The sequence below is a fragment of the Rhinolophus sinicus genome, linkage group LG13 (genome assembly GCF_036562045.2).
Source record: "Rhinolophus sinicus isolate RSC01 linkage group LG13, ASM3656204v1, whole genome shotgun sequence".
Taxonomy (NCBI): Eukaryota; Metazoa; Chordata; class Mammalia; order Chiroptera; family Rhinolophidae; genus Rhinolophus; species Rhinolophus sinicus.
In genome coordinates, this window is record NC_133762.1 from 35,959,041 (window position 1) to 35,972,128 (window position 13,088).

The window sequence follows — 13,088 nt, forward strand, 5'->3', positions numbered from 1 at the left end:
CTTCTCAACTAGGGTCCTCATGTGAACACCAAACACACAGGTTATTTCCTGAATTCAGCCAAGGTGGTTTATAACTATGCTCAATGCACAGGAGAGAAGTCAATTCAACCCAGATAACGGATGCCTTGAACATTTGGGATTAATTCTCTCCCAGAACTCTGCTGAGAAAGCCAGTGAGTGAATTCAGGCTAGTGCTGTCCAACAGAAATATAATAAGAGACACAAATGTAAGCCATGAATGTAGCTTTCGTCACATTAAGAAGTTAAAACGAAATTAATTTTAAGACTGTATTTCATTTAATCCAATGTATCTAAAAGTATTCAACATGTAATCGATATAAAAATTATTGTGATATTTTAAATTCTTGCTTTTTTGTTTTTTGTTGGGTTGTTTTTTTTGGTACTATTTAAAATCCGCTGTGTATTTTACACACTTACAGCACATCTCAATTTAGACTAGCCACTTTTCAAGTGGTCAATAGCCAAATGTGGCTAGTGGCTACCATACTGGACAGCACATGTCTAGGCCCTAGATTTGTCTAGGGACAATTCCAGCATGTTCAGCTTTTTCTTTTTTATTTTAGCAAAATAAATGTGTATTTTTATATTATTTATTCCATAGATAAGGTTATTAATTATCCCAGATATAAGGTCCACAGCATGCTCAGCTCTTGAGGGCGAAATCCAGTTACAACCACTGAAAGGGGAGGTAGGTGCCTTATTTCATCTGTAAAGAAATCAATCTACCTCTTTTCATACCTTAAAATTAGAACTCAGATGTGAGAAGCTGCCTACAGGGAATGAGTCGTAATACATTCATTCCAAGTAAATTAAGGTAGACTTTTTGTCACAGAAATTAAGTCTGATGATCTAGTGTAGCTGTCTGGATCGATGGGACTAACTTTGCGTTCTACAGCATATGGAAACAATGAAAGAGCTACCTCTAGTTTTGCTGAAAATAAATTTTATATTATATACATATACATACATATACATATATATACACACACACACACACACACACACACACACACACACATATATATCTTTTGCAACTATTTAAACTTGTGAGAAAAAATAGGTATCACTTTAGACTGTGCTAGGGGCTTCAGAGTTTTTCCAAATTCATGTATGCAAGCAACAATGTTTGAAGACCACTGCCAATAGGTGGCGCTCAGTCTAGAGATCCTGGGGCTCTTCATGCCACTGAATCAATCTAGAGGACTGTTTGGCTTAGGAAGAAATTCAGGTGTGTTTCATTCTTGATTAGAATAATTTCAAATTTCAAATTTTTTAAAAGAGCTGTGCATTCTTCCCTAAATCTGTGCCCTCTAACCTTGACTCTTACCAAGTAACCATCTCAGCTTATTTAGACTAAAAATTCCCAATCAGTAATCACTCTCCAGAGCTCCATTTCAAATGCACCCATGTCTTCCAGTGTTCTCTGGCTCCACCTCCTTCAGACGTCCACACCTATTTTACTTCTCCTTTTCTCTTTCATGTCTCTCATGAAAACTGTATTTCTTGATCTCAGGTTCTATTAAGCTTACTTAAACTGAGATCATTTAAATAGCCACAAGCAGAAGGTCTCAGCTCATTAGGTTTTATGATATAAGCTGAAGTATCTAGTGGACAGTTATCTATCACCCTAGAAGCTCAGTCACAGACATATTTCCCAACTTATGTTCACGTGGATATGAATCACCCTTAAAATTTGGCTCCACAGATACAACTTGATTTCAGATCACAGGACAATTCCAAGTTAGCCACAAAAACGAAGGCCTGACTTATAGAAGTGAAAAAGAACCACAAAAGGCCACAGAAGAACACTTTGGCACTGCCCATTGCAGAGCCCACTTGGGAAACTCACCAGTAGGAGCTATGGAAGGGGGTCTGCCTCGTTTTCTTTTCGGCTCCCTCAAGTTTTCTTGCGGACTCTTCACAATGTCATGTTCAGGTTTCTTATCCACTTGAGTATCTCCCGAGTACTCTCTGTCGTTTTCTGAAATGTTCTCCTTGTCTTCCTTCTCGTTCTTGGGAAGGCTTTTCTCGGACACCTTCCCCTTTTCAGAACAGATTAACTTTCCTTCTTTATCAGGCTGCTTGGGTCGCTTTTCTGTCTTTAAGGCTTTGTCCTCTTTGTCTTTCTTCACATTGACTGTGGCTTTTCTCTGCTCTTTAAACTTCTCTCGTTTATCAGGAGATGACGAAAGACTTTTGTGATCTGTTTCTTTAGGCCTAGCATTACCCACAATATTCTAAAATGAGCAAAATAGCGATGAAACACATTTTGTGATTACTTGAAAATATAAAATCAGATGGTTTTTTGCAAACTTACGAAAAAAAACAAAGAAATTTAAAGAGGACATACGCCAGGTCACATAATGGAAAGCACCACTGAAAATTATCCACCCACACTCTGGGGCTTGAGAATCAATCTTAGGTTTAAAGAAAACAATGGTCATGTTCAATTTCTTCTGAGACAGAGCTATCTCCCTTATGATTAATAAGTCACTAGAAAATAATTAAAGGAACATACAATTACCCCAGGGACCTCTTGTGGAAAGCAATCTTTCTGACAGAGATATTCTAAGAAAATGACTTCATGCCCCATCCTTCTCATCCCAAGCATGACTACACTGAAACAGGGCCTTTCAGAGGTCTGGCTCTGTTTGCCAGTGGATACTGATTCCCTGTGTGAAGAAGAACCCAAACTGGTAACTGGAGGCTGAACAGGAAAGCTATAAAGATTTTCCAACCCAGAAACAGGGTCTTTGTTTTCTCTACTGGGTAAAAGCTACGCTCTGTCCAACCAGCCACCTACTGTGTCTCTGAGCTACTGAGGCTTTGTCCATCAGGAAGAAGTACTGCTTCTTGATTACTTTCCTCCTGAATTACTGCCTTTAAAATTCACCCTAAAAATCCTGTGTCCTGTTATGATTGGCTCATAATAAAGCCAGCTCTGAAAGCTCTGACGTTTCCAGTACAATTAAATTTATTCGTATGCGCATCTCTCTTTCGCGACCTCAGTCTCTACCGTATCAGGTTCATATGAGACCCCCAGCACCTAGCACACACTAGGCACACAGATCGTTCCCAGAAGCAGGAAGGAGCGCCCAAACACTCACTGACTGAAAGTTTAATTTGTCCCATAGGGAAAACTAATAAACAAGGAGAATCCTTGTGGTTAGAGCCTAGACAGAAATATTTTTTCAAGTCCCAGAAATTTTCTGAAAGCAGCGAGGTTTGAGAACAAGCATTCCTCATAACTGCTGGCAGAAATAGAAACTGGAACCACCTGGGTGGGGGGCAGGGGTACTGGCAATTTGTGTGAAAGACTTCAGTTTATATTTTTGAACTAGAATGAATTCCTAGAAATGGAATCTGCTAACAGAATAATCAGACTTGTGCACCCAGATTTACAAATATTCCTTAAATGACCATTAGGGAATTGGTTACACAAAGCAGTATTACATACATACTATAGAATACTACATAGCTATTAAAAGCCGTATTCTCATACAGCCTTAAGGAGCTTGGAAAATGTTATTTCATTAAAAGAGCAAGTTAATGCTCTTTTATGTAATATGCTACATGACTCAAATTTTGAAAAGAATACGTATACACTTAAATACTTAACAAAAAGCACAGAAGGATATACATCAAAATGTTAACAGTCAACAGCAATTGGATCTAGATGATAAAATTAAGTTTTTACTGTTTTGTGCTTTTCTGTATTTTCTTAATTTTCTAGAGCAAATATGTATTATTTTTACAACTTCAAAGAAAGATAAATGTTCCTAAAACACAGTTTATCAAAATATTTAGGACAGTTTAATCCTACAGAAGCAACCTCAATCTAGTCTAATACTATATGAAAAAAAACTTTAAAAATTGTCTGACAGATATTTCAAAGAAGTTTTGCTTTGTAAGTGGCCAATACAGAACCCTAGATTATTAGGGTTGAAAAGAGCTGAGAAGTCATTTATCCAAACTATTGTGTCCTCCCGGAAAAGAAAACCAAGCAAACAGGCACCATGGCCTGTGCCTGATCACCTGCCAGGTCTGAGATGAGGTGAGACACTTAGAGGCATCTGGGAAATGAGAACTGAAGCGCACCCACAGATCCACACTAGGTAAGGTGCCCAGCTCCAAGCCAAAGCACCGCGAATGCAGCAGAGTAAATAGTTGACAGTTTGTTATATGGTGACCTGGACTTCCTTTGGGGGAGGTTCTGGATACAATCTGACAATTCTGAACAAGTTCTTAATATGGTCCTCTATCTATACTAATTCTTTCCACAAACGGAACACACAAAAATGCCAAACCGAACGCTAAAATAACGTTTTAGGGTATAGTGTATCTCCTTAGATGTCTGAGAGGCAAATCATCAAAGAGAAAACATCTTTGGGGCTGAAGCTTTATAATTTTGTCAATTTTCTGAAGAGGTAAAAATGTCTTGAGGCTACCTTTAAAGATATCCTGTTCATGATCCTTGGAAATTGCTAAATATATGTACAGAAGAATTTACAAAAGTCTGTGATAAGTAGGAGCATTTGATAATCATAAGAAAAGACACAACAGGTTGCAGCATCACCAAACACTGTTACATCAACAACCACCAAAGAGGTGAGTAACAATTAGTAACAGCTTTTAAAAACATCAATATCCAAATTTTGATCTCTCTTTCTCCTCAATTACTTCATTAAGACATAAACATGAAAAAGATTAAAGGAGAAAAACATCATGACGAAAGCAGGCAGCACTTCCAGATGGCCCATATACGTATGCACAATATTTCCAGTATCAAAACTCAGTCCCGTGCTCAGGCAAATATATGCCTGCGACAACAGGAAACAAAATTTTCAACGTCGGCACATCTAGCACCAAGCAACTGCCAAATCCCACTGAACTGTAGCTCTGTAACCCCTGTGTCATGGTCCTGAGCTTAAAGACAAAGTTAGTGAGATGAGGAGGCAACATACTTAGATCTCCTCAAGCAGTTTGGCAAGTTCCCTGCGATGGATAACAGCTTTGGCGACAGGGCACATGGAGAGAGAAAAATAACGACATTTCTGAGAAAAGATGAGGAAAACAGAACAGGTAATGGTATCCAAGTGTTTGGTGCTTTTGAAAAGAAGAAACTGTGTTAAAAGGAAATGGCAGAGAGAGACAAATATTTACAATTTCTGAAAATCTGAGTATTGCTTTCTGGTGAAATCGTGTCAGATAGAGGAAACAAAGACTTTGCATCATAAACAAATGTAATGTTTTATTTGAGAAACAAAAGTACAATGTTAGCATTATTCATACCACAAAGCACAAAAACCACATTTCTCACCTGATCTTTGGAAAAAGCTTTGACATGAATATGTTTGACAGTCTGAACTACTCCATCATAAAATTTCACAGTGTAAGTACCTAAAATTCAAGAAGATATCATGATTTTAACTTGCAGTTTCATGAAGGTGACAAAACTTTTCAAAGCATAAACACAAGGGAGATCCAACCACAATAACAAACTTATGGAAATTTAAAAACTGAGAATCACACACACACACACACACAAAAATTGAGAATCACATCAGTCTTACCTATGTCTAAGATAATAGTATGTTTGCCTTTCTTTTTATCTATACAGATTAAAATCCATCAAAAACAACTCATTTTTATGATGCTTCAATAAAATAAAATAAAATAAAAATTGCACTGAATTTAAACCAAGAACAAAGAGGAGTAAAACAATGGAAAAGGTGAGGAAAATGAAGATTTATCTATTTACTGGTGAATTATTAAATTTTATCATTTAATCTTTATTTTCTGGGCTTAATAGCTTTTCAACTTTCAAGGAAACATGACCGTCTACTAAAGGTATTATGTTTTTAGAGGTCACATTAATCAAGATCCATACGAATTACCTTCATGTTAGAATATTTAAAAATAGAGACTTGGCCAAAACATTCAATGGTGCCTGCTTCATTACCAGTTTTATTCCATTAGAAAACAAATGTCCAACAAAAATCACTCTCTGCTAAAAAGTAATAAAGCTGGAAATCCAAATAACCTTTATCTTCCCAAATAAGGCACCCGACCACAAAAGTTCTCATTAGTTGCACCCAAACCAACTTTCAAACTTCTGCATCTTAGAACCCACTGATGTCCCTTTTCTTTTTTTTGTCCCAGGGATTAAAAAAAAAAAAAAACTCAGTTATTGTTGTCAAGATTACCAGTGAACCAGTGGTAATTACATAATGGTTTACCATTAGTAAACATGGTCAATTTTCAGGATCAAGTTTCCACCCAACAAGGAAGGAAAAAAATAAAATCCCAAAGACAGAGAGCAGAAGAATGCAACAGGAAAATTAAAAACAGGCTGGTTACCTCCTTATACATTCTCTGCCCACCCCACCTCTCCTCCAATCCTAAATAGGGCCCTGTCAATGGCTAGCCACCTCTATTAAAAGTCTTCCTCGCTAGTGTTCAAAGTAAAATGCAACATGAACCCAATTATTTGCCAAAACTTATTTCTCATACCCACGAACTAAAACTGCCTTGTGATATTTCTACCTTCATATGTATATTTATCGAGTGTTTTCCTGCCTGGAATGTGCCACTCATTGATCCTTAAGCCTCCCACTCAGATGACAAACAGTTCTGTAAAAGCTTCCTGACTACCTAGCTACTGGAGATTTCTCCCTGCTCCGAGCTTCTCGCCTCATTTGGCACCCAGCCTGCACAGCCTCTCACTCAGATCTGCCTTAATATAGAAGGCAGATCCCAACTCAAAGGCAGGCTCTGCAAGGCCAGAGACCACATTTCACACCCGTTTCTCCCTCACGTAGCATCTGGCTCACTGCAGACCAGTGCTTCTCAAAGTTTGGTCCCCAGACCAGCAGCAGCAGCAATTCCTGTAACTTGTTAGAAATGCAAGTTACCAGCCCCACCCCCAATACACTGAATCAAAAACTCTGGGAATGCGACACAGAAATGTGTGTTTTAACAAGCCCTTCAGGTGTTCTAGTGCACACTAAAGTCTGAGAACCCCGGGCAGAGACAATTAGTATACTTACTGATCTTTATCCTAATAATTATAAAAGTGATTATTTGTCATAAGAGTCACCAACACAGAAAGAAAATGGCTAGCACACAAGCTAGATATTAAGGATACATAGCTGTGCTTGGATGGTATGGTAAAGGATTCTTGTGTAGATCAGGCAGCTCAGCGCTGACTGATGAGTAATCATAACAAAAGTCTGCGTTCCTGTCTTCCTGCCTCTATGGTGAAGGTGTTGGCAAGCAACAGAGCAATCACAGGTGATGCTACGGAACTCTCAACAGACCCTTTACATGTAATCATGGGGCAGCTCTGACCAGCCTGGCGGATGGGGGTGGGGGCCTTAAGCACCCAATTCTCATGAAATCTTAACGATTAAGAGTGCCAACAAGCCACCCAAGCCTATCCTTTCAATTATTTTATCAACAAAGGAAATTCAGCATCAGCTACATCAAAATGAAAACTGTCGATTTTTACAGACTTGTCAAATATCAGAAGGACGTCATTAAGTAATACTATCCAACAGTACCTTTTCAGCTATTTGAGGTCAATTTTGAAGCTTACTCTTGACGACAGGCTCAGAAAGGACAGCTTAGATGAAGGGCTGTGCCCCAAGTTCCATGATAAGTCTGAAGCAGAGCTACGATTAGGATACAAGCCTATCTGCTGACCTCTGACCAATTCTCCTCCCACCTCCCCACACTGCCTATTCCCCAGGTCCTTTAGCCGAAAGTCCAAACCACAGACCCAGAGCACAACTGGCCACTTGCAAATGACCCAAACTATAGCCAGAGGTGCTCAGGGCCACTGTCCTTAGACGGCAATATCCCAACCCTGACCGTTTTCACTTCCAAAGGACTACAAGGGATCATCTTGAAACTTTCTCCCTTGATCATACACACTCTCTAACTTGGACTTTGGGAACAAAACAACACATCCCATGGACAACGGTGGCCTAGAGAGGCCCCAAATCTACCTTAATGGTTTCATACATAACTAAAATAATGTCTTCCCATTGAACTCTCCCATGGATGGCTGACAATAAAGCTCTCCCATGGCCATAAACAACATCTAAACAATAACATGTAAACGACAGAATTCAAAATAAGCGTGTCCTTAACACAAAGGCCTCCTGGCTCAGGCTCCCTTAAGAAGCCCCTGTCCAGGCCGGCCCGGTGGCCCAGGTGGTTAGAGCTCCATGCTCCTAACTCCAAAGGCTGCCAGTTCGATTCCCACATGGGCCAGGGGGCTCTCAACCACAAGGTTGCCAGTTCAACTCTTCGAGTCCCGCAAGGGATGTTGGGCTCTGCCCCCTGCAACTAAGGTTGAACACGGCACCTTGAGCTGAGCTGCCTCCCAGATGGCTCAGTTGGTTGGAGCGCGTTCTCTCAACCACAAGGTTGCCGGTTCGACTCCCACAAGGGATGGTGGGCTGTACCCCCTGCAACTAGCAAGGGCAACTGTACCTGGAGCTGAGCTGCGCCCTCCACAACTAAGACTGAAAGAACAACAACTTGAAGCTGAACAGCACCCTCCACAACTGAGATTGAAAGGACAACAACTTGAGTTGGAAAAAAAAAAAGGCCTGGAAGTAGAGTGTTCCCCAATAAAGTCCTGTTAAAAAATAAATAAATAAATAAAGAGAAGCCCCTGTCCTTACATTACCAAGTGAAACAAAGCTTCCCAGCCTTGCCTCTCCGGAAGTTAAGAACTCAGCATATCAGACAAATTATAGCAATCAGTAATAGCAGAAGGGATGTAAGGACCAAACTGGAGATGTTATCGCAAGCTCATCTTCTCTAGGACCAAGGGATACACAGGTCACTCTGGATAGGACAGAGTTCTGTTGCTCTTGAAATCTACCATACCTGTGACTCCAGGGCCTTTTCTCTATCCCACTCCTTCTCCAGGAATCAGAGAATTCCAGAATGTCATGGATGGGAGACTCAGAGTTTTCAAACATGGTTTCTCAAAGTACTGATGTTTCCACAGATGTGCCTCAGTGGGTGGGCAGAGGGATGTGCACCCATCTGCAGGCACACTTTCCCTTCCCGTAGTCTTTTCTTCTCAGCAATTTTTATATAATGGGCTTAGGTTCTGTGGCCAACAATTTCAAAAAATGCTCATGTAGTCCGATTTCTTCTTCAGCTTCTAATTGCTCAAATGAGTCCAGAGCAAGGACGGTGAATTGCCTATAATCACCAAGCAGGGACTGGACTAGAGACTGTCTCCCAGTCAAGGCTCTAAAGGCACCACCAGACTCCAGAAAGTACAGACCATCTACACCCACCTACCCTACCACTATCTCAGGCGCATGCGTGCATAAGCATTCCCTCTCCCTCTCCCTCTCCCTCTCCCTCTCTCTCTCTTCTCCTCCCCCCTCCCTCCCTCCCTCAGTTCAGTGAACACCTGCCCTAACTGACAAGTCCTGCTGTTTAGAAACACCCTGCTTCCCAGAGGCAGCGTGGTACTATGGGCACTGAAGTTCAGGAATTCTGGCGTCACACAGCCCTCCATTCAGATCCTAGCTCTACCATTTATGTATGTGCTCTGTAACCTCAAGCATTTTTCTTGTGAGCTTAGTTCCTCATCTTTAAAAGGAGGATGAAGTTGATGGCAACAACCTTTCCACGTTTGTGTGAAGAACAAACTGAGATCAGATATGGACATTGCTTAGCAAAGGGTCTGTCACAGAGCAAGGGATCAATAAGTGGTTCTAATTATCATCATCCCCAAGTCACTTTAAAACGGAAGCACCAACCTCTCTCCTCCACGGAAGATAAGAGCCAAGCTAGCACTGGCATAAGTGGGCCTAAATCTTCCTTTTATCTCTGGGCAAAGCTGTTCGCATAGTCCCAACATGCCCATGTTTCAAATGAATCAGTCACAGACAGCATGAAGAAAACAAAAAATAGCAACTGCTTCAACCACAGACTCTAGAAATAAAACCATTTCCACAGAATCTCTCATTATACAGACTTCACGCACTACGTCAAAGAAACTGACCTGGGACGAGGGTGGGACGCACAAGGTCTAAGAATACGCATAACGGTAAGGAAGGGGGACCTGATTAGCCCGCTCACTCAGAGCTAAAGAACCACAGATCAACAGGAAGGAACAATTCCTCATTTTGTTGTAAATGTGAACCTACTTTCAGTTTCCCCCAGAGACAACACTTTGCAGAGCAAAGTCCTCCACGGCTGGGGGCACAAAGCCCTGACAGAAAAGTGGCTCTGCCACCCCCAGTGTAAAAAAAGGGGGAGCTGAGTAGCCGCAGCAAACAACTGAGGTCAACTCACCAGAGATGGCTTCGGAACAAAGATTCCCTAGAAGCAGAATTCCATCTTTCACTCCAACACAGACTGAGGGTCTACAAAGCTACCAGGTGTGACTGCCTTCACACTAACCGATGCTTAACTACCACTGCCAAAGAACCATTCCAGGTGAAAAGAGCTAAATAACATGGCATGGCCCTCCTCCCCAGTTTCCCAGGGCTAAATAAATAACTCCCTTAAGAAACTCTCAAGTCACTATTCAGTTGTAATTCAATCATGCCAGGCTCCCCATGCCAGCAGCCACTGCTCTCCACTCCGGCTAGAGCCCCCCGTCCAGCACCCTGCTCAGTCAATGCTCAGCCTCAGCAAAACCACCAAGGAGATTAAGAGTGGCAAGAAAACCAGACCAAACCTTCCAAAGATGAATCTACACAGTGTGACTTCGCTACATCCCGGACCTACTCCTGGCAGCGCCAACAAGACAGAACGACTTTTACAGGAAATAAAGGGGCACCGTGCCAGCAGAGCTTCTACTCACAGCACCATTAAGCTGTGGTGGCCCCTGTTACAGATGAAATGGAGGCAGGACAGAAAATACCAGAAAAAGAGTGAAAAGAGAGCCCAGCATTGTCCCTCCCAATTCTGCAATTGCTAGAGCAACGCATGATGAACTAGAAACTGTCCGCTTGCTCCCAGATAAAATCTAACCCAAAGGCAGCACCCAAGAGTCATAACCTCACCTCAGAATATCTGAGCTCCCACAAAGACTACCTCTCCCTCACAACACCACCCAGCCAGTTCCACTAACTTTCAGGACTTCCCCTCCCCTACATCCTTTCGCTCCTCCCCTTTCCAATTTGTCTCCAGAACCAGTAAGGGTAGCAGCTTAATACAGGACTTCAGACTCAAGAACTCAGGAAAACAGGTTCTGGCAGAAATCTCCCCTCTCTTCCAGCGTCCTTCAATTAACTAAAATTCAAGGGACAAAATTTGGAGCTTATAGAACCAATGTATTAGGAGAGCAAATGACCTTTTAAGGAACAAATAACCATTACCTCAAGACTCTCCCTCCTATAATTTTAGCTCATGGAGGAAATAAACTGAAAAGAGTTTTAAAACAACTTGTAAAGCTCTGGTTGCCCCAATTTAAAAGACATTTAAAAACCTTAATTAACTATGGCTGATAATGTGGCCAATGACTTTTAGTCCTTAAAGGATTATTTCAAAAGGTTTCAGACCCACCCACACACAAAAACCATTAACTGTACACAGGGGTCCCTCCCCACTCCCCTTATGATTTATCTACACCATCTGTTCCTGCCCTGCCTCCTCTGGTGGCTCCATCTCTACACCTACTTCATTCTGCCTTGAACTAGTAGGTGGTGGTGTTTTGCTTTCATCCATGATGGCAAGCTCTGGACTCTGCAGATATTAGATACACCCAGGAGGTTCCTGAGCACGTCCTGCCTCCACCAAGCCACTCCCCTCTCTGTGAGAGCTCCCAGGGCTCCCCAATCCCTCTTCCTCAAACTGCCCCTCAAACTGCTACTCCCTCATCCAATCACCTTCATCTCATTTCTGTCCTCCACATGACTCTGGGACATCACTGGAACAAAAGAAAAATGTTGCTTCCTTTCTGCTACCTCCTTTACCTACAGTTACCCATATTACCACCCACAACTTTCATCTCCTCCAAGGGGCAGCCATTTTCTCAAGGAGGTATGCCTCCAATGGATATTATTCAGGGGGAAAATAAGACTTGATCAGGATAAATCAACCTAACAGACTTTCAGGAACACATCTATGTACATGAAGGACACCTGTATTTCATACCAGATGATTTAAACCCAGTAAGAGCAGAAAAAATTATTAATCTTGAAAATGAGACTGAAAAAGTGAATTATATCTTTTACTAAAGGGATTTGAGACAGTTTAATAACATATAAGCTTTCCTCTAAAATAAGTTTTAAGGTTAATGTGATACATATGAAAATTATAACAGAGGTTTTTATTTTGAACACAAGCTTATAAAAGGAATCTAAGGAAACAAGGGACTATCCAAAAAGACATAATGAACCACGAACTGGAGGATCAGCAACTGCTTAGACAACTTAGAAGATACAATCTGCCTTTGGAGGCCTGAGGGTAACCTACATCTGGCACGGGAGTTAACCTACACCTATTATCCCACATTGGTCTAACAGCTGGATGGTGGAGGTGGGGCAACAGAGAAACTAAAATTGCTGCTACGTGCAAATATATGTTCATTTTTAACCATTTCAACCTATTCTCAGACAAAATTTCTTGGTCAGCGCAAGGGCCAACATTTAGCAGAGAACTGAGTAAGTACTTGAGTAACTTCACTGAATGCAAAGTCAATCTGGCTTAGTCACCCCTAACAGTAGTACTAAGAGGCCTGATTACCCTATATAGGTACTACAGAGATCATGGACATACTGTAAACATCCTGGTAGAAAATGCTAAAAGTAAAGTATCACTTGGACCCACAGTCTGTTGTCTGTGTCAAGATACTGACCACACATACCCTGTTTCCCCAAAAATAAGACCTAGCCGGACAAACAGCTCCAATGCGTCTTTTGGAGCAAAAATTAATGTAAGACCCGGTCTTATAGTAAATAAGAACCACCCCCACCCCACCCCCCCGTCTTATATTATGTAAGACCTGGTCTTATAGTAAAATAAGACCCGGTCTTTATTATAGTATAGTATAGTATAGTATAGTATAGTATAGTATAGTA

At 41.3% G+C, this 13,088-nt stretch overlaps 1 protein-coding gene across 6 annotated transcripts in view; it reads right to left on the reverse strand.

Annotated features, from left to right (window-relative positions):
• PHF20 (PHD finger protein 20) overlaps window positions 1-13,088 on the reverse strand; it is a 116,270-nt gene that overhangs the window by 57,419 nt on the left and 45,763 nt on the right. For 3 of the 6 annotated variants that reach the window (XM_019733064.2, XM_019733056.2, XM_074317597.1), the window contains exons 5-6: window positions 5,342-5,421; window positions 1,871-2,258 (exon numbers count right to left, since the gene is read on the reverse strand). The exons of 1 other annotated variant lie outside the window; for it this stretch is intronic. In XM_019733064.2, coding sequence (XP_019588623.2) covers window positions 1,871-2,258; window positions 5,342-5,421 — 468 coding nt within the window. The remainder of the gene's footprint in view (window positions 1-1,870; window positions 2,259-5,341; window positions 5,422-13,088) is intronic. 2 more of the 6 variants (XM_074317598.1, XM_074317599.1) reach the window with 1 other exon arrangement.